Raw genomic sequence first — 27,696 nt, forward strand, 5'->3', positions numbered from 1 at the left:
GTTTCTCCGCAACAATTCACAGTACTTACACAATCATTCAAAATATATTTATGGAACACCTAGTATGTACAAGGCACTGCTCTAGGTGCTTAGAACACATAATAAACAAAACAGACAAAAGACAGAGCTTAGGATAGAAAAGGGAACACTTTCAAACTTTTATGAGGCCAGCATTATGGCAATATCAAAACCAAACAAGGATACCACAAAAACAGGGGATCCCTGGGTGGCTCAGCGGTTTGGTGCCTGCCTTCAGCCCAGGGCGTGATCCCAGAGTCCCAGGATCGAGTCCCACAGGTTCCCTGCGTGGGGCCTGCCTCTCCCTCTGCCTGTGTCTCTGCCTCTCTCTCTCTCTGTCTCTCATGAATAAATAAAATCTTTAAAACAACAACAACAACAACAACAAAAAGGATACCACAAAAACTAAAGGCCAATATCCCTGATGAAGAAAGATGCAAAAATCCTCAACAAAAGTATTATCAGGGGACGCCTGAGTGACTCAGTGGTTGAGCGTCTGTGGCTCAGGTTGTGATCCTGGGGTCAAGTGATCAAGTTCCACAGCAGGCTCCCTATGGGGAGCCTGCTTCTTCCTCTGCCTATGTCTCTGCCTCTCTGTGTGTGTCTCATGAATAAATAAATAAAATTTTTTTAAAAAAGTATTATCAAATCAAATTCAATGATACATTAAGGGATCATACATCATGATCAAGGGGGATTTACTCCAGGGATGCAAGGATGGTTCAGTATCCATAAATCAACATGATACATCTCATTAACAAAATGAAAGGTAAAAATTGTATGATCAGCTCAATAAATGCAGAAAAAGCATTTGACAAAATTCAACATCCATTTATGATATAAAATCTCAACAAACTGGATACAGAAGGAACATACTTCAACAAAATAAAGGCCATATGTGACAAGCCCACAGCTAACATACTCACTGGTGAAAAGCTCAAAGATTTTCCTCTATGATCACAAACAAGACAAGAATGCCCATTCTCATCGTTTTTATTCAACATAGTATTGAAGTCCTAGCCAAGCAATTAGCAAGAAAAAGAAATGAAAGGCATCCAAATTGGAAAGGAAGTCATAAATACTGTCATTATTTGCAGATGGTATACTATACACAGAAAACCCTAAGGACTCCACCAAAAAAATTGTTAGATTTAGTAAACAAATTCAGTAAAATTGCAGGATACAAAATCAATATACAAAAATTGACTGCATTTTTATATACAATAAACTATCAGAAGGAAAAATTAAGAAAACAATGCCATTTACAATTGCAACAAAAAGAATAAAAGACATGTACACTGAAAACTACAAAACATTGATGAAAGAAACTGAAGACATAAATAGGTGGAAAGATATTCCATTCTAATAGATTGGAAAAATTAGTACTATTAAAAGGTCCATACTACCCAAAGCAATCTATAGACTCTGCAATCCCTATCAAAATTCCAATAGTATTTGTCACAGAAATAGAACAATCAATGGAACTACAAAAGACTCCAATTAGAACAAAGCTGGAAACATCATGCTTCCTGATATTACAAAGCTATTACAAAGCTATTACAAAACAGTATGGTACAGGCATAAAAAAGATGCAAAAATCAATGGAACAGAATACAGAGCCCAGAAATAAACATATATATACATGGTCAATTAACTTACAATAAAGAAATCAAGAATATAATGGGGAACTATCTCAGGAAAACCCAGTCTTTCCCTCTCCTATGCCTTTCTCTCTTACATAGAGAAGAACCCAGTCTTTCCTCCTATGTGTTTCTCCTGTGTCTCCTTTACTACTCATACAGAACACTATTTCTGGTCACCAAATGTGTGGTTTTTCTCCACACCAAACAATTTCTGCAACACCAGCTGGGTATCCACAGATCAACTCAATTCTGACACCATCTACATGGAGATACCATCAGATTCCAGGTTAAGGGCTCAGTCTTACAGATTGCCCCCCCCCCAAACATACACTTTAAATGTCAATCGTTAAGTAGTAGGTCCCCAGGTTACCCACAACTTCTGTCCAATTTGGCTACAAATTGAAGGTTCTCATGACCTTCTCCTCAGGTTCAATTAACTTGTTAGATAAGCTCACAGAATTCAGGGAAACGCTTACTTACATTTACCAACTTATTAGGGGTTATGATAAAGAATACAGATGAACAACCAGATAAAGAGGTACACAGTGCCATGTCTGAGAGGGTCCTGAGTGCCGGAGCTTCCGTTCCTGTGGAGTTGGGGTGCATCACCCTCCAGGTATGGATATGTTCACCCATTTGGAAGTTCTCTGAACCCCATATACTACTGGGATTTTATGAAGACTTCCTCACACAGGCATGATCAATTAGTAACTTCAGGAATGCCTGGGTGGCTCAGCGGTTGAGTGTCTGCCTTCAGCTCAGGGGGTGATCCCCGAGTCCCAGGATCAAGTCCCACATCAGGCTCCCTGCATGGGGCCTGCCTCTCCCTCTCTGTGTCTCTCATGAATAAATAAAATCTTTAAAAAAAATTAGTAACTCCATTTTCAGCTCCTATTCCTTCTCTGGAAGACAACGGGTAGGGCTGAAAATCCAGGCTTCTAATCACAGGTTGGTTTTTCTGGTGATCAGTCCCCATCCAGGAGACTATCCAGAGTCACCTCATTAGAACAAAAGATGCTCCTAGTGTTCTTTTTTTAAAGATTTTATTTATTTATTTATTTATTTATTTATTTATTTATTTATGAGAGAGAGAGAGAGAGAGAGAGAGAGAGAGAGATACAGGCAGAGGGAGAAGCAAGCAGGCTCCATGCAGACAGCCTGATGAGGGACTCGATCCTGAGGAGTCCGGATCACACCCTGGGCCAAAGGCAGGCGCTAAACCACTGAGCCACCCAGGGATCCCTCTTTTTTTTTTTTTTTTTTTTTTAAGATTTTATTTATCTATTCATGGGATCCCTGGGTGGTGCAGCGGTTTGGCGCCTGCCTTTGGCCCAGGGCGCGATCCTGGAGACCCGGGATCGAATCCCACGTCGGACTCCCGGTGCATGGAGCCTGCTTCTCGCTCTGCTTCTCTCTCTGTCTCTCTCTCTCTCTGTGACTATCATGAATAAATAAATAAAAAAAAAATCTTTAAAAAAAAAAAAAAGATTTTATTTATCTATTCATGAGAGACGGCAGCGGGGGGGGGGGGGGGGGGGGGGGGCGGGGCGCAGAGACACAGGCAGAGGGAGAAGCAGGCTCCATGTAGGGAGCCTGATGTGGGACTCGATTCTTGATTCTCGGGACTCTGATATCACACCCAGAGCCAAAGGCAGACGCCCAACCGCTGAGCCACCCAAGCGTTCCAATCCCAGTGTTTTTATTACTCAGGAAATTACAAGGATTTTCAGGAGATCTGTGCCAGGAACCAGGGACAGAGACCAAATATATATATATATATTTCTATTACCTGACAAGAAAAGACAATTTCTTCAATAAATGGTTTTGGGAAAACTTTACAGAAAAATGCAAAAGAATGGAAATGAACCACTATCTTTCATCATATACAAAAATTAACTCAAAATGGACCAAAGACTTGGCTGTTAACACCTGAAACCATAGAACTCCTAGAAAAAGACATCAGTCTTGGTGGTGATTTTTTGGATTTGACATCAAAAGGTAATAAAAGCAAAAAAAACAAGTGGGACTATATCAAACTAAAAAGCTTTTGCAGAGCAGAGGAAAACACCAACAAAATAAAAAGGCAATTTACCAAATGGAAGAAAATATTTCCAAATCACATATCTGATAATGGATTAATATCCAAATTATATAAATAACTCCTATAACTCAAGAGCAAAAAACCCCCAAACAACCTGATTAAAAAATGGGTGGAAGATCTGTACAGATATTCTTCCAAAGAAGACATACAGACGGCCAACAGTACAAGAAAAGGCGATCACCATCGTAATCATCAGGAAAATGCAAATCAAATCACAATGAGATATTACCTCATACGTGTTAGAGAATGGCTATTATCAAAAGACAAGAAATAACAAGTGTTAACAAAGATGTGGAGAAAACAGAGCTTATTTTTTGCTCAGTTGCTTTCAAATTTGACACGAATCAGAAATCCCTTAGATGGATGTTAAGTGTGCAACTCTTTTTTTTTTTTTTAAAGATTTTATTTTTTAGTGAGAGACACAGAGAGAGAGGCAGAGACAAAGGCAGAGAGAGAAGCAGGCTCCCCGCAGGGAACCTAATGTGGGACTCGATCCCAGGACTAGAATTACACCCTGAGCCGAAGACAGGAGCCCAACCGAGCCACTCAGGTCTACCTCCCTGTATAGATGTGAAAAAAGACTGTTAAAACAGTTAATAATTCAGTAGCCTTGGGTGGGGTTCAATAATTTGCATTTCTAAAGAGTTCCCATATGATGCTGATGCTAGTGGTTCAGGGACTACACTTTGAAAACCACTGTTCTAGTGAAAGGACAAACAATACACTATAAACCTCAGAAATACATAAAGTGTCTAGTATGTTAGAAGATAAGTGCTCTAGGAAAAAAGCAAAAGTAGAGCAAGATAATAGCTCATACAGAGCTGGTATTCTTATGTTTTATTTAAATAAAATATCCAATTTCCCAAACAATAGTGATAATGGCTAATGGCTCTTGACAGACAGTATTCTAAGGGCTTAACATATATTAACTAATTTAATCCTAAAAAAACCCTTATGAAATAATTACTATGATTTATCCCCATTTTGCAGGGAGAAGTTTCTCAAAGACTGTGTCTTTGACTACTGTATTTCTGTGCCTAGCTCAGGGAATGCTGAATAGGTGCTCAATAAATATTTCGCAGATAGGGAATCCCTGGGTGGCTCAGCGGTTTAGCGTCTGCCTTCAGCCCAGGGTGTGATCCTGGAGACCCGGGATGGAGTCCCATGTTGGGCTCCCTGCATGGAGCCTGCTTCTCCCTCTGCCTGTGTGTCTGCCTCTCTCTCTCTCTGTGTGTCTTTCATGAATAAATAAAAAAAATCTCAAAATATATATATATATTTCACAGATGAATACAACTTTTAGTTGAGTACTTTTTATTAAGTACTTTGTGAGAAGCCCAAATGTCTTAAGGAGATACACAGGTCCCATCAAAATCTGGCTGTGTCTCACTTTACTCATCTACTATTATTCTCCCATACATACCCTAAACTTCAGTCATGGTTGTGAGTATTCAATTTTCTATTCTGTTATTCCTTTTTTCCATTTCCCCTCTGTCTTGCAAACTTCCATTCAAACCCTTATACTCAGTTCTCCTTTCTGCAAAGCTTCCCTCTCCCAACACATAAGTAAGCCTTTTCTTTGTGGTCTCAAAACTATCTTAGGACCAATCACAAACTTTGTTGTAAATTTAGTCCCATTTAAGGCAAGAACTCTTGAAACTCCTCAGGGTCCAGACAGTGACTGATACATAATTCTGAAGTATTTATTGAAAACTGATTGAGTTCAATTACAGAGCATAAGCTAAACCCAAGAGCTGTGTTATGTACATTATTCAGAACCTAATAATTCATGATGGAAATTAAAGCTCTGGAAAGTGTATGAAGTAATCTCAGAATTAGAAAAAAAGGATTCATAGATGAGGCACTGTATGTTTGCTCAGCTACATTCAATTTATTCAACATATTTACCGAGTAGTATGAGCAAAGTAGTAACCAGAGATTGAAAGCTATTAAAATTCTTATCAGAACCTATGGCTATGTGTACACTGTATTTACTTACCATTACACAACTAAGTCTGGAAACAGCAACCTGTACTAAGGGTATTTTGTGCTTGCGTAGATATTCATACCTTTTTTTTTTAAGATTTATTTATTTATGATAGACATAGAGAGAGAGAGAGAGAGGGGGGCAGAGACACAGGAGGAGAGAAGCAGGCTCCACACCGGGACTCCAGGATCGTGCCCTGGGCCAAAGGCAGGCGCCAAACCGCTGCTCCACCCAGGGATCCCTTATTCATACCTTATTCATACCTTTCTGATTGTCCTCTTTGCACCAATAAGAAGGTTAGGTAGATGATAAAGGCGAATATAACTCAGTTTTCTATTTTTCAAAATGGAACACCCTTTTGCACTATTTACCCTTCCAATGAACGTCGCAAAATGTAATTCAGCACCAAGCTGAAAAAACAGTCAATTTTTCAACCATGTAAACCAGATCCCATCACCCATCACTCTTGCTCAGTACCCTATTGGTGCATCCCATCACATTTAGAAAAAGGTGCAAATCATTCACTAGGGTCTACAAGGCCACACGTGATCTGGCTCTGCCTCTTTTTAGCCTCATCTGCTACCACTGTCTCTTTTGCTCATTTCATCCAAATAAACTGGCCTTCTTGCTCTTCCTAGAACCCACACAGCTCATTTATCCTTAAAGACCTTTGCAAATGCTATTCTGTCCTCCTCACACTCATTTCTTCCAAATTTTCCAATGGTCTACTCCTTTACTTCATTCAAGTCTCTGCTCAAACGCCACCTTCTCAAAGAAGCCCTTCACAGCCACCCTATTTAATATTAAGATCCTCCTCTCCATTCTTTTCTTTGCCCTGCATTACTTTCCTCTCCGTATTTATACATTATCATTAACCCATTAGAGCAAGGATTTATAAGTCTCTTCATTGCAATAATCTGCAACATCACCAGCATTTAGGAGAGTGCCTAGAACACAGCAACCTTTCAATAAATACGTGGAACATTCTCTGGCATCCTCACCAGAGTCATTCCATTCACACCACCTCAGGAAAACTCAGAGAGAGAAAAAAAAAAAAAAAAAAAAAAAAAAAAACCCACTTAAGCTCTGACTCTTAAGTAAAAACAACAAAACAAGGTCTTATCAGCCTTGCCATCAAGATCTGTCGGTTCTGAGTGGCAAAGAGCCACTGCGGGTCTTCCTATAAGTTTAACTGGAAAGGTAAAGCTTGCAGGCAACTTGAATTTTGAAATCAAGGGACAGGAAATAGTCTAAACAGAAAGTTCCTAAGAGGACCACACCTAAACACACAATCTTGATTTTTAAGACCATCTCGCCCTCGCCCTGATAATTTACCAACCCCAAAGTTATTTTTCGTTTGGCTTCTTAGCCCTTTTGGTGCTACGGATCCTTTGCCGGTCTGGTGAGAACTATGGACTTCTCCTGGGAATGCCCTCAAATGCATGAAAAGCAAAATATACAGACATTTACGAAAGAAACCAATTTTACTCAAATATAGGGTCGCAGATTTATGCTCTTCTTGCCACGATGAAAATAAGAAAATTCCGACGGTTACAGCAGGATCCAGAGGGAGAATCCCTAGGAGGCCACACGCCGAGGTCCACCCCCGAGCACCCTCAAGTGGCGGCAGGGAAGCCCTGGGCGCCGAGACCCAGCCTACCCTAGGGGGCGTGTCTGGGGATGAGCACGGGAGGGACGAGGGCGAGGGTCCGAGGGTCCGAGGGTCCTAGGGTCCGGGAGGAAGGCGGGGGCCTCTCATTTCCAGAGCGCTGGCGGGGCCAGGCATCATCCCCCCCTCCCCCGCTGCTCGTCCAGCCCTCGCCTCACCTGTGCCTGCCGTCCCCAGGAGCCGCTCCGGCACCCCTCGCAGGTCTTCATGGAGGCCGCGGAAGATCTCGTGAAGTTTCTCGAAATGCTCCGAGGAGACGGCCGAGGTGGCCATGGCGCAGGCCGCACTCGAGCAGCGGCCGCCGAGATTCGGGGCTCTGGGCCCGCTCCTATTCCGGCGGCCAGCCGCCCAGCCCCGCGGGCATCACGGCGACCGCCGCCACCACCGCCGGCTACGAGGCGCTTCCGGGGCCGCGACGGGGTCCTCCCGAGCCGGAACGCCCACCCCCTGCATTCCGTCACGGGGAGAGCGCCAGGCGCGAAAGCCTGACGGAAAGTTGCGTGGGCTCCTCGCTCGGGCGATTCCGGGGAGGGTGGCGGCACGTCGGGCGAGCGGCAGCCCTGCAGCCCTGCAGCCCCGAAAATACCCGATCCAGGGGATGGAGGGAGCGCCGCAGCGTAAAGGGCTGTGAGGACCCGCGGGGCGGGCAGCGCGGCCACCTGTCCCCGGGGCCCCGCCTTCCCGCGAGGGGAGGGCGCTGCTGTGCATGCCGGGAGCTGTAGTTCGGCGCGGAAGACGCTCGGACTCCGAGGCCCCGCGGAGGCGGGGGCGGTGGTTCTGCCAGGCCGCAGGCGCCGGGGGCCGTGCTGACCCGAGGTGCTTTGGTGTCTGCAAGCTCCAGAAGGCCGTCTTCGCTGTCATCGCACCGCTTGGCCGCTCTGACTGCTAAACGTTAGCTTTCAGCCCTGGACAAATAGCCGGGCCAGGTTCCAGCTTGCCCGCGAGCGGTAGAGGACTTCGGGGCGGCCAAGCGAGGAGGGTCACATGCTTTCCGAAGTTGTCCCCGGGCAGCAGGACTGCAAAGTACGCTCGGCCTCCGGCGTCTGGGTTCGCCGGATGCAGCCACTCAGCAGTGTGTTTGTTAGGCGTAGTCCTGCTGGATTTGGGCGTATGTTGGTGAATAAAGGTCATTCTGCACTTGGTTTTTTTTGTTTGTTTGTTTTGTTTTGTTTTTTGGTGATGTGGGGAGCAAGGCGGTGACCCGCTTCGTCAGGTCTCTTTCCCACTCTGTATAATGTGTTAACAATTACGAAGTCCTTTTCTGCACTCACTACATTGGCTTTCACGGTTCGGTGGTGGGAAATTCCTATTTCCAACTATTTCATGGTTTTCCTATCGAAGCCCTCTCTGAAAGATCTGCTTGGCAGCCCAATATATAAAACTGCGCAAACACACTAAAAGATATGGGACTGTCCAGGGGGAGATGATCTGGTGATTTAGATCTCCTGGACCTTTATTTTTATTAGACTGACTCATTGACCACTGATTCAACGAACACGTTGAGCGCCTAATATTCACTAAGTATAGAGAGCAAACTCTGAAGGTGTTAGTGGAAGTGTACAGTGAGAAGTCCCACGGCATTGTGACAGAAGGGGCAGGTACAAAAAGGCAGCCCGGGGGGCTCAGCGGTTTGCGCCGCCTTCAGCCAGGGCCTGATCCCGGAGACCTGGGATCGAGTCCCACGTCGGGCTCCCTGCATGGAGCCTGCTTCTCTCTCTTGCTGTGTCTCTGCCTCTCTCATGAATAAATACAATCTTAAAAAAAAGAGAGAGAGAGAGAGAGAGAGAGAAACATAATAGCCTCGGATGGAATAAAGGACTCTTTATTCTTTAAACAGCATCATAAAAGACAGGTAGAAAATGGGTGAATCAGTGATCATGTTATCACATGACCGAAGTTAATGACATTTGAATTGAGACTGTGCTGTGGTGAGAGTCTGGGACAAATTACCCTTAAAAATGAGAAGTGACTGTATAACCCTAATAATGAAAAGTATTTTCGTCTTATGACTAAACTTTCATTTGTTTTCTTCTGTTGACTCTAAACTTTAATTCTTACAGTTTTTATTTTGGCAAATAACATAATCAAAAAATTTTTGTCATTGACAGTTCAACATAAATTAAGTAAAATATTAGTTCAGTTGTGCTACTTCTTAAAATTTTCCAATTTTTCCATAAAACCACTTTTTTTTTTTTTTTTTACCATTTCTAAATATATACCTTAATAGTCCAAACAAGTTCTACAAGAGAATGTTCATTCACAAATATGAGAAGACTGTGATCTTATAACTTTTTCCCACCAAAGTGAATATCTAATTGTCAGTCCATGGAAAAAATCACAAACTACTAGAATAACATACTCCAAGCAAGTGATGGGAACATTCTGGATTCCTCCAATTTCCTTTGGCAGCATGACCTTTGATAAAAGTTCTCCAAATTAAATGTATATTTTTTTACCAAATAGACATTTAAATCTTGTCAATGTAACGTACGGAAATGCTCTGAAGATTATGAAATTGACTGTAAAATTACTCATATCACTCCTTAGGATAATTTTACCAAATAAAGAATTGTTTTGCTTTGGATCTTTTTCTGCCACATTGATTGACTGGTGCTTATTAAGACAGAGCAGTATGAGTCTTGCTAACTGGAGTGCTCACCCTCAATTCTTCCATAGTTACATATACCCATCTTTAGCTGTGTCTTTGCTTTTTGAGTCCTTAACTAGTCCTTTCACTGCATTCCAGAAGAATCCGGGATTCTTCTCTTTTTTGGACTTCTTCCCTGCTACCCATGCGCTTCTTGTTGAGTAGTTATCCACATACACAGAATATGCTTCCCTTTGCAGCTTTACCCATTTCCATTAAAGATTGGATGTCACTGTTTACTCCATCTTTGAACACTTACCTGCACTGAGTCCAGTTTAATACAGTTCCTTTGTGGCTATTTTGAATTTTGTGAAAATAATCCCAACTCCCTAACTACATAAGAACACACAAAGATATACACAGTGTCAATCACCAAATAGCCTTTCCCTTCTTCTGATTATCTAAGAGAAACTAAGGCACAAAAAGGCCTCCATGGGTCTGGGGTCAGTAAACTGAAATCAGGTAGGTGGTCTATCTTCCCATACTACTCCTTTCTTTACCCACTTGCTGGCCTGAGAAACAGGAAAATTACAGTTTAAACTTGATTTTTATTTCTGCCTTCCCCCAAATTTCTGCCATCCTTCCAATTCCACAAACTTCTTAGAAAAGGAAGCTCTCCTGTGATCTAGACATGTAAAAGTGTCTTAACAGCAGTGGCTTTAGGTTGTCAGAGATAAAGCCATGCCATAATCCAGATTCAGTTACGAGTTTCCTGAAAGAATCTAGATGTTGGCATATGGTGGTTTTCTCAATAGATGAGGGATGAGTCCTCACCTTGGCTGTTCTTGAGCCAAGCCACTGTTGACTCTCGGAGTTCACCTGGGGCTGCAGTGTGGACCTCTTGAAATGAAGGTTGGTCAGTGGTCAGGAGGATAGAAAGTAGTCCAAACTGCCATAAATTGACCCTGCCATAGCTAAGATTCTCCTAGGTGGTAGGTTTCAGGAGGCGAGTATGAGTTTGCAGGTCATATGAGGATCTTATCCTATGATATCCCTTGTAACTCTGGCAGTAATAAGAGTAAAGTAAATCTGAACTAATGTAAGGTGTTTTGATGAATCTGGCAGTGTCCACTGGGCTTTTCTCAGACATCGAGCAGGCAGGGATAAAAAGTTTGTTCTCTTTGTGCTCAAGGTTTTGGCCCTCATGAAGGAGAATCATTTTGGCAGGGAGTGCTCAGTAGTCTGCTGCATGTTCCTCCTGAGCCCAACTGCTACCACCTGTCAGTCTATAGGGATGCCCAGCAGGTCACAGCTGACATCCCATAGCCGCCTTGCTATTGTCTCATTCCGAGCCTGGGCAGAGACCCATGCCACACTGCAGTCACTGGAAAGGAAAGACAGAGGCTTAGAACACAGGGTTTAAGAATGGAGTCTGGGGATCCCTGGGTGGCGCAGTGGTTTGGCGCCTGCCTTTGGCCCAGGGCACGATCCTGGAGACCCGGGATCGAATCCCACATCGGGCTCCCGGTGCATGGAGCCTGCTTCTCCCTCTGCCTGTGTCTCTGCCTCTCTCTCTCTCTCTCTCTCTCTCTGTGACTATCATAAATAAAAAAAAATTAAAAAAAATTAAAAAAAAAGAATGGAGTCTGTTCTCTGACTGGAACAAGGAATGTGACAGAAGAACAACCAAGGGATGACATATCTTCTATGTACTTCATAGGGCCAGTCTTTGTCTTATCTCTTCATTCTCCAATCCTTACCTCTGAGAAAATGTAATTATCATTGAGATCTCCTCACCAGGCTACCTTTCATCAGAATGTCTAATATATAATGCATAGCATTTAGTCTTCATATTCTCCTTTATATGTATATATTTAACTATAACATCAGTGTCTGACTGACACCTGTGTATATCCAGCCTGTTCACACAGGACTTGTACTGTGTCAGGTTGCAGAGATTACATTGGTTACAGATGCTCGGAGTGGTTAAAACAAACAAAAACTCCTCTGAAACCTACTATTTCTGGTCTACTTGCAATTATAACTTTATTTTTCTATTTTTTTTTAATTTAAATATTTGAGAGAGGGAGAGAGAGAGAGAGAGAATATGAGGCGGAGGGGTTAGAGAGGGCGTGGGAGAGAGAGAATCCCAGGCAGACTCCTCAATGAGCACAAAACCCAATGCAGGGCTCAATCTCATGACCTTGAGAACATGACCTAAGCCAAAACCACAGTTGGATTCTTAATCAACTGCACCTGTGCCACCAATTATAACTGTTTATAAACTCAAATAACAAGTAAAGCCAGCTTCATAAACAACAAAGGAAGGAAAAGATTGATAGCATAAGAGAAATGTAACAATAAGGTACCAAGTGTTTTTTTTTTTTTCCAAGTGTTTTCATATACTTTCTCTTCATTGTTGTACGCCTAATTATTTTAAGTCTCTATTAAATGCAGGAGAGGTATACAAACTGTGCACTGCCCAGAAAGTTTTCTCAAGGAAAAGTTTACTCATTTTTGTTATTTGCTGCATCTAGTACATGGCAGGTATTCAATAAAGGGTTTTTAAAAAAGTGATTGAGTAAACAGATTGCAATCTTTTTTTTTTTTAACAGATTGCAATCTTTTACGTCACATAAGAAGCAATTTTAAGAATTATACTATTTCAAGGAAATTGCTTCCAAGACATTTTAAGCAAATTCTGAAGGTGAAAAGGAAAGTTGGCAAGTCTGAAGTAAGCACATGAAGCAAACTCCTAACATTATGTCCATGGAGACACTGCTAATCAAAGAGTGGGTTATGGACTACCAGGAGCATCATCTGGGAGCTTGCTAGAAATGCCAATTCTCAGGCCCCATACAAACCTGCTAAATCAGAATCTCTAGGGTAGAGGCCCAGGATTCTGTTTTCAACCACTTCCTTAGATGATTCTAAAATGCACAAAAGTTTGAGAAACACCACTTAAAGATATCTTCACATTTACAAAACAAAACTTGTAAGTATAGTACTTCTGTTTAAGGGAATTCACCAGCATGACCAGCACAGCCTGCCACTGCTGAGTAAAAAGACCATCACTGAGAACCAAAGCCTCCATAAGACTCTCTGGAAATAAGTTGGCCTCTGTAAGCCCCTATAGTCTCTACTGTGTTGTGCCTTACATTCTTTGGAAGGTTATGACAGATAATGACATAATGGGCATGAAAGTGCCTTGTGCCATAAGCTAAGACATGCTGTAAAATTTACTCAAATACCACTGTAAAAGCTACTTAAGTGTGGTTATGGCATTAGCACAGTCATGGTGCTGATATTTCCAGTAGGAATTTGGGGATTATCAATCAGTATACATAAAAAGACCAATTTCAAAACTTACTACAAAGCCATAATAATCAAGACACTGTACTATTGGCATAAGGATAGACCTACACATAAATAGAACAAAACTAAAAATATAGAGGTACCCTTACATTTATCGTCAACTGATTTTTGATAATTCTGTTATAGACTGAATCACGTCCCCCAAAGTCTGTATGTTGAATCTCTAATACATAATGTGACTATATTTGGAGATAGGGCCTTTAAAGAGATAATTAAGGTTAAGTAAGGTCATAAATATAGGGCCCTATTCAGTAAGACTAGTTAGTGTCCTTATAAGAAGAGGAGACACCAGGAATGTGCACACATAGAGTAAAAGCCATGTGAGGACAGAGCACGCAGGCAGCCCTCTATAAGCCAGGAATAGAGGCCTCACCAGAAACCAACCCTGCTGGCACCTTGATCTTGAACTCCCATCCTCCGGAACTGTAGGGAAATTAATTTCTGGTATTCCATTATGGCAGCCCAAGGAATTTTTTTTTTTTCCTAACAAAGAGCATGAACTCATGGCCCTGAGATCAAGACCTGAGCCAAGATCAAGCGTTGGATGCTGAACCAACTGAGCTACCCAAGTGTCCCAGCCCAAGTCATTTTAATACAGCTAACAAAATTCAAAAGTTGTTGGAAAAAACAACTTTTCAACAAACAGTTCTGGGACAACTGGATATCCACATGCAAAATTGAAGTGGGACTCCTACCTCATAATATATATAGAAATTAATTCAAAATGAATCATAGATAGAAATGTAATGCTCAAATTATAAAACAATTAGAAGAAAACATAGTAAATCTTCGTGACCTTCGGTTAGACAATGGTTTCCTAGATATAACACCAAAAGCACAAGTGACAAAAAAAAAAAAATCAGTAAATTATACTTCATCAAAAAACTTCTCTGCTTCAAAAGACACCATAAAAAAAGTAAAGAAACAAACCAAAGAATGGGAGAAAATATTTGTAAATCACACATTTGATAAGGGACTTGAATCCAGACTATATAAAGAACTATTACAATTAAACAATAAAAAGACAATGATCCATTTTAAAAATGGACTAAGGATTTGAATAGGCATTTCTCCAATAAAGATAAACAAATGGACAATAAGTGCATGAAAAGAAGCTTAACATCATTAGCAGAAAAGTGCAAATGAAAACCAATGAGAAAAACTAGAAAAACATAAGTAGAAAAATTACTTCATGCTTACCAGGATGGCTAAAATCAAAAGGACAGACAATAAGAAGTGTAAGCAAGGGTACAGAGAAATTGGGACACTTATCCACTGCTGGTGGCAACATAAAATGGTACAGCCAGGTGGGAAATCAGTCTGACAGTTCCTCAACAGTTAAACATGGAGTTGATATACAACCCATATTCTTCTTTTTTTTTTTTTTAAGATTTAATTTATTTATTCATGAGAGAGGCAGAGACACAGCCCTTCCCGTATTCCCCCCCCCATGTATTTTTTTTAAGATTTTATTTATTTATTCATGAGAGAGAGAGAGAGAGAGAGAGGCAGAGACACAGGCAGAGGGAGAAGCAGGCTCCATGCAGGGAACCCAATGTGGGACTCGATCCTGGGACTCCATGATTATGCCCTGGGCCGAAGGCAGATGCTAAACTGCTGAGCCACCCAGGCATCCCTACGACCCATATTCCAGTGGGATTCCATTTATAGGTATATAAACCAAGAGAAATCTCCATACAAAAATCTGTACGTGAATATCATAGCCTCATTACTCAATTAGCCAAAAAGTGATAATTCAAATGCCCATCAACTGATGAATGGATAAATAAAATATGGTATATCCACAAAATCAAACATTATTTGGTGATTAAAAGGAATGATACACTGATACATGCTTTGGCACAGATGACCTTGAACACATTATGCTAAGTGAGCAAGAAGCCAATCACAAAAGGCCACATATTATATGATTCCATTGATATGAAATGTCCAGTACAGACAGATCCATAGACACAAAAAGTAGATTTGTGATTTCAGTCAGAAAGTATAACCAGTGCAAAGTTTCAATGCTTCAGTTAAGAGAGACTTATGTTCATTTTTTGATAGTGGTCAATATAGCTGCTGTTGGATCTTCGAAATACTTAAAATTAAGAATCCATGGCACTGTAAAGGCTCTTCAAAAGTCAATTAAATAATTACTAAGTCACGGATTTGAGGCTAACTTTCTTTAAACAGCTGTCACAGGCTTAAAATCTCCAGGGAAGATGAATCCAGTCACTTATGGAAAATCTTTCTAGTACATAAAACTATATAAATTTATCTTCCTGAGCAGCTCCAGTGGCGCAGCAGTTTAGCGCTGCCTGCAGTCCGGGGCATGATCCTGGAGACCTGGGATCGAGTCCCACATCAGGCTCCCTGCATGGAGCCTGCTTCTCCCTCTGCCCGTGTCTCTGCCTCTCTCTCTTTCTCTGTGTCTCTATGAATAAAAAAATAAAAAATCTTAAAAAAAATAAAATAAAATAAAAAATAAATTTATCTTCCTGGGTTTCAGATCATATTTCCAATGCTATACATTTCTACTCACATGGAGTCCTATGGATAACAAACTCAACATGGACCGAGCTAGGTTTATTACATAGTGGGCAACCAGCCTATTCACATTCTTTTTTTTTAAGGGGGTGATGGGACAGAGGTAAAGGAGAGTCTCAAGCAGGGGCCATGCCCAGCGTGGATCCCAATGCAGGGCTCCATCTCCACAACCCTGAGATTAAGACCTGAGCAGATCAAGAGTCAGATGCTTCACGGACTGAGCCATCCAGGCACCTCCATTCCACACTGTTTCAGCAATAGCAACCTGATCCCTTTCTGAGGAATTACCTTCTTCCCACAGTTTGAAAACCCCATTAATCAAGAGCCGGTCTTCCCCTCACCAAGGGAGTGAGGATGAGAGGATGAAAGATCCAGTGCTTCCTTGCTAGAGAGTGAATGGTGAGCAATAAAACAAAGACTGAAGGTAGTGGGCCTATGCTCATTCCAGCAGCAGTGCCTTGGCCAGCTGACTGGCCACTGTCTGTTCTAAGCCTGACTTTTCAGTCTTCTCTTTGGTTCTTAGGAGAATCCCCATATTTTAATAAATTCCCTTCTCACTTAAGTTAGTGTGAGTCTATTTCCACTGCTTTGGAATCAAAGAACCCTAAGCTCTACATGTGATTTTTCCATGTCTGCTGTCTCAGTTAATGTCATTATCCATCTCCGAGTAAGTGAGGCTTGACCCCAGGTCACTAACTCCTCCCTGACCCCTCACTCATTTAGTTATCAAGCCATAAAAATTCTGCCTCCTCAGGGCTTCTATCACTTAACCTTCCTTTGTATTCCAACTGTCATTACCCTAAATCAGGAACTCATTCTCTCACTTGGATTATTTATTCATTCATTAAACAAAGTCACCAGGGATGTTTCACTAAAGCACCGAGCAAATTATTTCTCTACCGGAACAACTTCTGTGGCTCCTCTCCAAGCCTGATACTATGGGCCTTTCATTATCTAACAGTCTACCTTTCTTTCTAATTTTAATTTATTTACAGCCCTTTCTCTAAAATGTCAAGTTATTTCCACATGATCTTGAAGGGGGAGGTAAAAACATTATAAAATTTCAGTCTTATGTGATGTCTGAGATTTGCTTCAAAATAACATGAGAGGGGGAATCCCTAGGTGGCTTAGCGGTTTAGCGCCTGCCTTTGGCCCAGGGCGTGATCCTGGAGTCCCGGGATCGAGTCCCACGTCGGGCTCCCTGCATGGAGCCTGCTTCTCCCTCTGCCTGTGTCTCTGCCTCTCTCTCTCTCTCTCTCTCTGTCTCTCTCATGAATAAATAAATAAAATCTTAAAAAAAAAACATGAGGGGGGGGAAATACGGGAAGGCCTGGTGCATGGAGATAGAGGAGTGCTAGCCACAGCTTAATGGTTGTTGAGGCTGCCCTTATGGGCATACAGTGGGGGTGGGGGTGGGGGCGTTCAATGTGCTATTTTATCAACTACTGTGTATATTCAAAGTTGTCTACAATAAAAAGTTTTAAAAGTTTTCATTGATTCACGAAGGGAGTCTATCAATATTACTTTAGTCCTGAAGACAATAGAGAAATACAGATTCAAATTCTTTTTAACGTAGGGTATCCCTGGGTGACTCAGCGGTTTAGCGCCTGCCTTTGGCCCAGGATGTGATCCTGGAGTCCTGGGGTTGAGTCCCACGTCGGGCTCCCTGCATGGAGCCTGCTTCTCCCTCTGCCTGTGTCTCTGCCTCTCTCTCTCTCTGTCTCTCATGAATGAATAAATAAATAAAATATTTTAAAAAAAAATTCTTTTTAATGTAAAAAAAAAAAAAAAATTGAACTAGGAGTCCAAGAAGGAACAAAGAAAACTGGATGGAAAAAAAAAAAAAAAAAAAGAAAACTGGATGGACATAACATAAGATAGGAAGAAAAGAAACAGCCAGAAAACATAACAAATGATTGCCATGGAGAAAATCAAACCTAGTCGTACCACAAAAAATGCAAATGAGTCAACCCCCTTATTACCAGGTAGGAACCCGAGTGAAAAGACAAAAGATATGTCGCACAAAGTACTTTTTAAGAGGAGTATAGTACACCAGACAAATCCAAATTATTTCCTTTGGGCAGTAAAACCCCATCATCAAAAATAAATACATTCATACCTGAAATGATGCCCACTTAGAACCTCAAGACCTTCCGTGATGGCACAATACAGGCTGGTCTGCGCTCCCTGTTGAGGGGTCTTGATGAAGAAGGAGAAAAGCCACCACATCCATTTCATGAAAGGTGAGTGCCGAACCAGTTCAGATTTGACTGTGCCAGGGTGTACAGAGTACGCTGTAATGCCAGAGCCTGATTGGGGGGGGGGGGGGGGGGGCAGGTACCACATAGAGGAAGACATAATTTGATATTGTCAAATAGCCAAGGAGAGCAGAGGGTGTGAACAAACATTTGACCCCATGAAGACTCCCTTCCCACAATAGTATTACAGGGACTCCTCACAGTAATTTATAAATCCCAATGGAGGATCCATAGGTTAAGATTAAAGCTCAACGAGGTTATTCACTGTTAGGGAACAGTAGAGGCAGAACTCAACCTCTCAGGAGCACTTGACAACAATAATCATTCTTTTCTCAAAGCTGCCTTTTTGTTGGCTTCTGTGACCCCACCCTCCTTCTGGTGTTCTTAACCCACTACTTCCTACCAGTTTCCTGGACCAGTCCATCATCTTCTACCCAAACTTCAAATGCTGGAATTCTCATGGCTTGCTAAACTCCCTCTCTGTAACTATATGGCAGGCACATTTTTGTGCACATTATACTCCTTTGAACTCTTGGCTGACTATGAGAGGCAGTATATTCTAGTGGCTAAGGGCACAGACTCTGTGGTCAGACTGCCCAGTTTCAAATCCTAGCTTTGCCTCTCATTAGCTGTGTGACCCAGGGCAATCTCCCTATGTTGTGACTCAGTTTCCTCTTAAAATAGGGGTAAACCTAATTCTTGCACCCAGTAAATTTTTATTGATTTTAGAAAAATAATATGGCATATATATATATATATATATACACACACATATATTAGGTATAATATATATATATTAGGTTATAAACAGTACTGTTTATAATCTAATCTCCCTAGTACAAGTGAAGTTTTGCTGCCAAATGAGCTTTGGTGTCAAGCTTCTGAAAAAAGTGAATTTTCATGTCTTTGTGGATTTCATGATTGCAGATAAAGGACTATGGACATATATTATTTCCAACTTGACATCTATTCTAGATGACCCATAGTAATGCTCACACACTCCAAAACTAACTTCATACTTTTAAGGCCAAACCTGGATCTTGCAGTGTTCCCTAACTCCCAACCAGGCAGGCACACAGAGCAGTTCTTGATAACTCCCCACCTTACCATGTATATCCATCAACAAGCCCTGGGGGTTTCCCATCCTAAATAACTCTTAGGAGTGTCTACTACCCTCCGTCTCCACTGTGGTCCAAGCCACCCTCATTTCTCACCTAGACTACAGAAATCACCTGCTGCATGCACTCCTGCCCCCATTTTTAAAAAAATTTATTCGGAGACATAGGCAGAGGAACAAGCAGGCTCCCCACTGAGCAGGGAGCCTGATGCAGAACTTGATCCCAGGCCCCCAGGATCATGACCTGAGCCAAAAGCAGACTCTCAACCACTAAGCCACCCAGGCGCCCCTCCTGCCCCCCTTTTAAAAAAGGCTTTCATTTTAAAGGTTCTCCAGTGCTCTTCCACTAAAATCCCTACCACAGCCTCTATAGATTTTGCTTCTGTCTACCTCACCAGTCTCAGCTCAGACCTCTATTCTTCTTGCTTTCTACATTTTAATCACAGCAGCCTCTCAATTACTCAAACTGAGCCCAGACCCTTGAACATTTTATTCTGTCTGCCTGGAATGTTTCTCAACATCCTTAGATGCTTTGTCCCACCCACTCTGTAACCTATTTAATTTCCACATAGTTTGATGAGCTCATTCAATGATGGGGCTCCTGCGTCTGACTCCTTGAGCCAAAATTCTGCCTGCCTCCATTCCTAAGGCAACTCCAGCTGTCTGCCCTGAATTACTCTACTTTTTATCGAAAATTCAGAGCAGGCAGGGCAAAAGACCTCTGTATTTGTGATTGGAGACTCCCCTCTTCAAGCATACATTTCTCTCTTATGTAACCTTCTGCTGTTAGGGAGACAGTCCTGCTCCCTACCACCACCATAGTCCAGCACCTGTTTTATACTAATGGTTGTATCTGGTGCCAGATCAGGTCCCTCTCCCACACACATTTTTTTTCAAAGATTTTATTTATTTATCTGAGAGAGAAAGAGAGAGCACATGCATAGGTGGGGCAGAGGGAGAGGGAGAGAGCAAATCTCAGGCAGACTCTGTGCTGAGCCCAGAGCCTGATTCAGAGCTCAATCTCACAACCCTGAGATCATGACCTGAGCCCAAATCAAGAGTCAGACACTGAGCCAACTGAGCCACCCAGGCACTCCCAGGTCCCTCCCTTCTATCTAGTCTCACTATGAATAAAAAACCTTGCTTGCTCACAAGGGCTGACCTAACGAGGACAATAACCTATAAAGTAGTCCCATTTTACTTATGAGGAAATAAGTCTTGAAAAGTTAAGTAGCTTGCTGCACGTCACACAGCTATAAGCGCTAAAGCCAAGCCTTAAGACTCAAAGTCAGAATTTCCCAATCTCCTGCCAGCCACCTCCAATATTCAGTTGTGGGCTACTTACTAAAATAATACAGTTACAGTCATGGCATCAGGTTTTGTCCAGGGGATGGGCTCCAGAGAACAGTAGGTATTCTGTGGCTTTTTGCTACTTCCCATTGACTCTTATCTCTATACTCATTTCTTCTAAGCCTACCTTTGAGCCTCCGAGCCAGTTCTTGGGTGAAGAGAATGTTGGCTAACTTGCTGTGACAGTAGGCCAGACCTGAATTATAGAATTTCTCGCCCTGTAGGTCATGGAAGTGGATCCTTCCCAGGTGATGTGCTAGGGAAGACACATTCACTATCCTTGATGGGGCTGACTCCTTCAGCTTCTCTAGCAGCAGGTGGGTCAAGAGGAAGTGACCTATGAGAAAAACTAGAATTAATGGCCGGGGCCAATGCCAGGGTAAAGGGAATAATGAGCTCTGCAGAAAACTCAGGAACATGGCTTTTTGCCTCATTAATTATCAACTACAGAACAAGTTCAGTGAGGGTTTGGGGAAATACCTTCCATGAGGGAGGTCTGGATCATGTGAATATGAATGAAGTCTTGTCTCCTTCCGACTTTGATTAATATCACTCAAGGGCAGGCAGGGTCTATCTGATGCTGGCCATGAGGATCACCACAAAGAAAGCAACACAGCCCCCAGTTAAATTAGGCTGTTCAAAAATACCCCAAGGTAAATTGAATCTGGATTGCAAATTAAAATATGGTGGAACCTCAAGAGGGCCTAAGTTTATCCCTGAACTTCTGGGCAGAACCATTCACTTGTGGTCTATCAGGGCCCAGAGGTCACTTACACCACAATGACGGCTCAGTCTAACCCCTAAGTTTTTTAAGGAGAACTCTGGATTTCTTCTAGTTTTGTTGAGACCAGATTTCTTCTTCCCTTTTTTTTTTTCTTTTTTAAGATTTTATTTATTTATTTGAGAGTGTGTATGCAAGCATGAGCTGGGAAGGAGCAGAGCGAGAAGCAGACTCCACACTTAGCAGGGAGCCAGATGTGGGGCTCCATCCCAGGATCATGACCTGAGCTGAAGGCAGACACTTAACTGACTAAGCCACCCAGGTGCCCCAAGACCAGATTTCTTACCCAAGTGGTTGACACCCATGTGCATCTCAAAGCCATCTACTGTCTTAGTGTAGGGACACATCATCACTCCTGCATTGTTGATCAAAATGTGAAGATGCTTTTCCTCTGCAGGGAAGAGGAGATGTGGTGTTGAAGCAGCCAGCCACTGCAGTTATATCTGAGAAGTCTGCCTTATGCCTATGCTTTAAAAATGGTGATGCATGACTTCAATCTTTCCTGTTCATTTGTATTTTGTATTTTTTTCCCTGTTTAAGACTTTAGCTGAATCCTGCATACTTACTACAGAGCAAAATTCCTTCTTACACAACCAAATGGCCTTTCCGATCTTTCCAACTGAAGAGCTACTTAATTGCTTTTTGGAAAATGTTCTGTTCACCTCTCCTAATAGAAAGACCTTCCGAGCTGAATCAGAAGATTCCAAAGTAAGAGAAAAAAAGGCTGTTTTGTATGCACCTCTGCCACCGGAGAACTCCAAAAGGTGCCAAAAGGTGCTGGTTTCACCTCTTTGTTGCATCTGACAACTCTTTTTTTGTGGCTTATTTTCCTCATGCGATTTGTAATTTCTAACTATGAGCTCATATCCGTAGAAGTTGTTTACCTAGGGAGGCCAAGATTCCTGTGATATGAGGAGATATGCCTACAGACTACTCTTGGGTTTGATTTTGATGTGATACTACAGGGTTTTATGTGAACTCCTCAGCTCAAGATTCTTGTACCATTTGGTGATGTAATAAATTCTCCTACACAGATGATGCCAACTTGAGGTTCTAATATCTTGCAGATGACTCTCTAACCATCTACGACCTAAAGAGAAGATAAGCTTCTTTTCTAGGTCTTGGAGCTGGTTGCCTACTTTTTTTAAGCCCCTATACCATGGACCATATAGTTTTTTGTGAATCCCAACCCTATGTGGAGCCAAGATACAGCTCCCCTCAAGGCCTGCGGCCTCATCTCCTGTCTCTGTATGAGTATTTAGACTCCAGACCCTAAAGCTCATACTGAGTTCTTATATTCCTGTGAGGTTTTTGGCTTTAGTTCTTATGCACTGCTATGACTTTTATTTTTTATTTTTTTTTAATTAATTAATTATTTATTTATTTATGATAGTCACACAGAGAGAGAGAGGCAGAGACACAGGCAGAGGGAGAAGCAGGCTCCATGCACCGGGAGCCCGATGTGGGATTCGATCCCAGGTCTCCAGGATTGCGCCCTGGGCCAAGGGCAAGCGCCAAACCGCTGAGCCACCCAGGGATCCCTGCTATGACTTTTTTTTTTTTAATTTTTATTTATTTATGATAGTCACAGAGAGAGAGAGAGAGAGAGAGAGAGAGAGAGAGGGGCAGAGACACAGGCAGAGGGAGAAGCAGGCTCCATGCACTGGGAGCCCGACATGGGATTCGATCCAGGGTCTCCCGGATCGCGCCCTGGGCCAAAGGCAGGCGCCAAACCGCTGCGCCACCCAGGGATCCCTGCTATGACTTTTAAACTCATTTTTTGTTTCTGCTTCTTAAGGATTCCCCCTTTGTTACTAAGGAGTTAGCTACAAATGAAAGTTTTTGATTATAACTTATCTAGCATTTCTATGTATTAAAGAGGGAGAAGGAGCTTTTCCTTTAACTAAGTCTGCTATGTTGACTGCAAGACCAACAACATAATCTCCAGTTTTATACTTACCTGCTAAGAAGCCTTTAGCAAAGGCTCTAATAGATTTCGTATCAGCCAAGTCCAGTTTCCGCACTAAGACCTGTTTGTTCCCTGTCATGGTCTGGATCTCTCGGGCCACCAGTTCCCCCTTTAGCACATCCCGGCATGCTAAATATACACGGGCTCCTGTCAACCAAAACATAAAAGAGACAAACTGTCAGCTCTGCTTTTGAGTAGACACTATAGACTTATAGACTTATAAGTGTGATTTCCTGTTCTATTTTACAATTTTTAAAAGATTTTTATTTAATTATTTGAGAAAGAAAGAGAGACAGATAAAGTGCTTGAGCAGAGGGGAAGGGGCCAAGGGAGAGGAGGAAGCAGACTCCCCGCTGAGCTGGAGCTCAATGTGGGGCTCAGTCCCAGTATCCTAGGATCATGACCTGAGCTGAAGGCAGACACTTAACCAGCCAAGCCACCCAGGCACCCCTACTGTTTTGTTTAAATGGGAATTTTACCCTTACTTCATGACAGGGGTATTTGATGAGCAAATCAAAAAAGAAAAATAAATCAATAAGTCATTAAGTGTCTATTATATGTAGTGAATTATACTAGGTTCAGACCAGCAAATCTGTGGGACACTTGGAGAGTTCTCGAATTCCAAGACTGGGGGAAAATAATCAGCATGGTCATCCTTGTGAGGGATAAAATGGCAGCAGTAGGAGGGAATTAGAAGCAGATGAGCTTGCCTCTTTGAGCCAGCTCTTTTGCTGTCTCCTTTCCAATGCCTGTGTTGGCTCCAGTGACCACAGCTACCTTCCCAGGAAGTTGGACAGTTGATGTACACACACCCCTAGATAGTATTTTCCTGTAGAGAGAGAAGGAGAGCTCATCAATTCTTCATTCTCTTGGTCTCAGCCAGAGGTTCCTGCAGCTACCACGTCTTCCGATCCCAAGGCTAAGGTTTACTTTGGTTCTTTCCAGTGCTGTCCTTTTATAGATTAAGGACAGTTGAAGAAAAGTTTTCTGCCCTTGCTCAAGGTTTTTTTGCTCAAAAATTTTCTGCTCTTGCTCAAGAACAAAAGCAATTTTATTATAATGGCAAACTTTAGAGCTGCCCCCTGCAGTACAAGAACTGGATAAATATTTGATTATTCAGGCACCTGGCTTCAGTTTGAGCTCTTTGACAGGCTTAGGGAATCATAAGACTCAGCCTAGAAGCAAGAACTGGTCCACTTACATCAATCTGTCCACAACTGGCACTTTATGGCCTCCATACAGAGCTAATCCAACACAAAAAGTTAAAATTAAGGAAGCTTATCAACCTGGGGTGAAACAAACGGAAACATGCACACACACAATCAAAAATGAGACAAAGAAAAGACACAAATCAAAGGGGAGCTGAGATTCAAGTCCTGGTTTAATTTGTCTTTGTTCCTAGCACTATACTACCCCTCTTTTCCAAAGAAATGAACCCACCAACAGGGATTAGCACCTCTCAAACTATTCTTTTTTTCTTTGCAAATTTCAAGACTCAAGTCAAAAAAACAAAACAAAACCAAAAAAAAACCCTCTTGACCAGGAGATGCACTTTTAAAGAGTGTTTCAGCTTTTTCATTGAACTTGGGGCTGCAAGGCACACATGCCTAGCCACTAAAGCTACCTGCTTTGTGCACACAGGCCAGTAAGGAAGCAAAACAAACTAACTCATGATGCTCACCAAAAGATATCTTCCTCCTCAGAGAACAAGCCTCCCTGGTCAGTTTTTCATATCCTTTCAGTTTTAGCTCCAGGAATGACAACAAATCAGGATCTCTTCTGAGCTCTTTCTTCTCCTTACCAACAGGAACCAAAGAGACAATGAAGTAGGAAAAGTCTAGCTGTGGGCTAGCTCCCACGACCTAGCCAGGTGGTTGGGGCTATGACCCTTGCGGTATAATCTTCCTCAGAGATGTGAGCACTGTTTTCAGTTCAGGCTCCACTTTTTTTTTTTTTTTTTTAAGATTTTATTTACTCATGAGAGACAGAGAGAGAGATTGGCAGAGACACAGGCAGAGGGAGCAACAGGCTCCATGCAGGGAGCCCCATGTGGGACTCGATCCCAGGACTCCAGGATCAGGCCCTGGGCTGAAGGCAGGCGCTAAACCGCTGAGCCACCCAGGGATCCCCAGGCTCAACTTTTCATTGAGATACTATTTGGGTAAGAGGATCTTGTGGTGGCAAGAGATAAAAAGCGTTCTTATCTGAGTGGGAGCCCTAGGGGTTCAGAAAAGGAGAGAAAAAAAAAAAACTAGAAGAGGAGCACGAGGGTGGATGGTGACCCCGCCCCCGCCCCGCCCCCGGGGCAGGACGGGGTCCTCAGTCTCTGGATCACCGTCACTACTGGTGATTGACTCAGAACCAATCAGCAGGCGCCCGCTGTGCTGCTCTCCGCCGATTCTCTGAGGCATCCAGCCAGCCATTGGCTGATGTGTCACCAGCTCCAGAGACCACTACCCTTCAGCCTCTCGTCCCCCCACCCCCAAATCCCGGGCATGATTCAGGCCCCCGGACACTCCTGCTCTGAAGGCAGGATGCGGCTCAGGATGAAACCCCTTCATTTCTTTCCTTTCCAATATCCGCCCAGAGAAAGAGCGAATCTCACAGCATCAAGAGTGCAAGCAGTGGGCCTCCAGATACCACGATCCCCACCGAGGGACAGTTCCAGAAAGCAAAAAAGTCGAATCGCTCCATTGTACTTCAAAGGCTGGAGGCAAGAAGCTAAGACAGGGCTGGTTCAAGGCGTGGGAGCGAGGGGGAGAAACAGTCGTAAGGTCCACACTCCATTTTAGGGTCTGAAATCCCGCAATGCTGGAAACCTAAGTGAGGTAGCCTTGCATTCCGGATTCTCTGGAGCAGGAAGCAAGGGCTGCTAAGAAAAAAAAAAAAAAAAAAGGGACCGGGAGGAACAAAGTGAGGTGCCCTTCCCGCCGCCTGGGGTCTCCTGCTCTCGCTCCCCGCAATCCAGGACAGCTAGACCTCCTCCGACCAACCGAACTCCCGGCCTCGACCTACACGGAGCCAGCCCCCCCAGGGGAATTTTTTTTCCTTTTCCTTCTTTTGGAAACAGAGCTCCGGTGAGGATTAACGTCCTTCTGAATTCTCCTCAAGAGAAGGCAATACATTTGCACAGACCTGATTTGGGGTGCAGCGATGTACAGGAAAAGGGGGAGAAGAAGGAGGAGCAGGAGCAGGAACGTGATCATCTTGCCCGGCGGCTGCGGCGGCTGCAGGGACGGACCGAAACGCCCAGACCGCGCCGGCCGAGCGAGACCGCTGCTCCCCGACACGCCCTAGTCTTAGTACGACGGCCCAGGGCGCAAAGCCGTCTGGGAAATGTAGTCCACAGCTTGGGCGTGAGGTTGCTGCTTGCAGAGGCTCGGGCAACCAGACCCTTGCCTGGTAGCGCCTCGTCGCCTCCAATGCCCGAGCATCTACGCTCGAGGGCCTCTAGGACCGTCCAGCTCCCACAGTCCTCGGGCCACCGGGGTTGTCGTGAAACCTCCCCGGTCCTCTAGCTCCCGGTGCCCAAGTCCAGATCCTGGTTACATTTTCCCCAACCATAATGAGCCAGTTACCGCATTGTTTCTCCTGGGAATCAAAGATTGGCGTCAGGGGAGTGTTCCAGGAGGCGGATTACACAGGAGAGGAGCAGTTGGAGTCTGACAGTTGGGAAGGAAGGGGAGAGGTGAGAATCCTTCCTCCTTGGGGATTCTTTCCTCCAGTGGAGTATAAGCAACCTGTCCGTGAAGACACTAGCAGGAGAATCACTTTATTGTGTGTCATCATGCTAACTATCATGATTTTCCTGCTGTTTGGGTCTTAGTTGATAACAGGACACAGGTTTCCTGGTGACTTGGATTAGATATATTAACTCCCCGGGTAGCACTGAATTTCTCAGATTAGCACAGTTGGTTTTGCTTACTCATGAAATATGTAATCCTGTCTTGAAGTAAGGCCATGAAAATTCTCTGAGAACAAGTGGATTCCCTGTTCAATTATTCCTTTCAGCTCTGCCATCTGAGGCCAATATCTAGTTTCCAGGAGGTAGAGGTGGGAGATGTTGTTTTAACAAGTCAATAACTGGGATAATTCATTTCCATTTGATTGAAAGTCATGTTCCAAGCTCAACTTAAATGAGTATATTTATAGAAATTGAAGAGGAGTTTTCCTTCACAATACAAATTTTCACTGATTAAAAAAATTTTTTTTCACTGATTTAACATTAGACTAATAATCATCAGATTTTGTCATATGCTCATTATTGTGGTGCCTATTATATGTAGAGGTT

General features: G+C 43.0%; 2 protein-coding genes and 1 long non-coding RNA gene across 7 annotated transcripts in view; 1 reads left to right on the forward strand and 2 right to left on the reverse strand.

Moving 5' to 3' along the window:
* VTI1B (vesicle transport through interaction with t-SNAREs 1B) overlaps nt 1–8,030 on the reverse strand; it is a 29,273-nt gene extending 21,243 nt beyond the window's left edge. The window contains exon 1 of the mRNA XM_025443371.3: nt 7,577–8,030. Within this exon, the coding sequence (XP_025299156.1) occupies nt 7,577–7,691 (115 nt within the window). The 5' untranslated portion in view covers nt 7,692–8,030. The remainder of the gene's footprint in view (nt 1–7,576) is intronic.
* A 1,391-nt stretch (nt 8,031–9,421) lies between these two features.
* On the reverse strand, nt 9,422–27,122 carry RDH11 (retinol dehydrogenase 11). Of its 5 annotated transcripts, XM_049113287.1 has the most exons (8): nt 26,541–26,664; nt 25,087–25,201; nt 24,116–24,234; nt 23,397–23,552; nt 21,723–21,827; nt 20,783–20,992; nt 18,050–18,239; nt 9,422–11,389 (listed from the first exon to the last, which is right to left on the reverse strand). In XM_049113287.1, exons 4-8 carry the CDS (start codon nt 23,482–23,484, stop codon nt 11,287–11,289), a joined length of 696 nt encoding a protein of 231 aa, XP_048969244.1. In that variant the 5' UTR covers nt 23,485–23,552; nt 24,116–24,234; nt 25,087–25,201; nt 26,541–26,664; the 3' UTR covers nt 9,422–11,286. The 5 variants fall into 5 exon arrangements, with proteins under 5 accessions (XP_048969244.1, XP_025299152.1, XP_025299151.1 ...); XM_025443367.3 differs by lacking the exons at nt 25,087–25,201; nt 26,541–26,664 and adding an exon at nt 26,984–27,122; XM_025443366.3 differs by lacking the exon at nt 25,087–25,201 and having other exon boundaries at nt 26,541–26,919.
* Nucleotides 18,075–22,485, forward strand: LOC118355585 (uncharacterized). The gene is made up of 2 exons (XR_004818344.1): nt 18,075–18,173; nt 21,977–22,485. It is a non-coding gene; the product is annotated as an uncharacterized LOC118355585 (long non-coding RNA).
* Nucleotides 27,123–27,696: the final 574 nt, after the last annotated feature.

The sequence above is a fragment of the Canis lupus genome, chromosome 8 (genome assembly GCF_003254725.2).
Source record: "Canis lupus dingo isolate Sandy chromosome 8, ASM325472v2, whole genome shotgun sequence".
Lineage (NCBI taxonomy): Eukaryota > Metazoa > Chordata > Mammalia > Carnivora > Canidae > Canis > Canis lupus.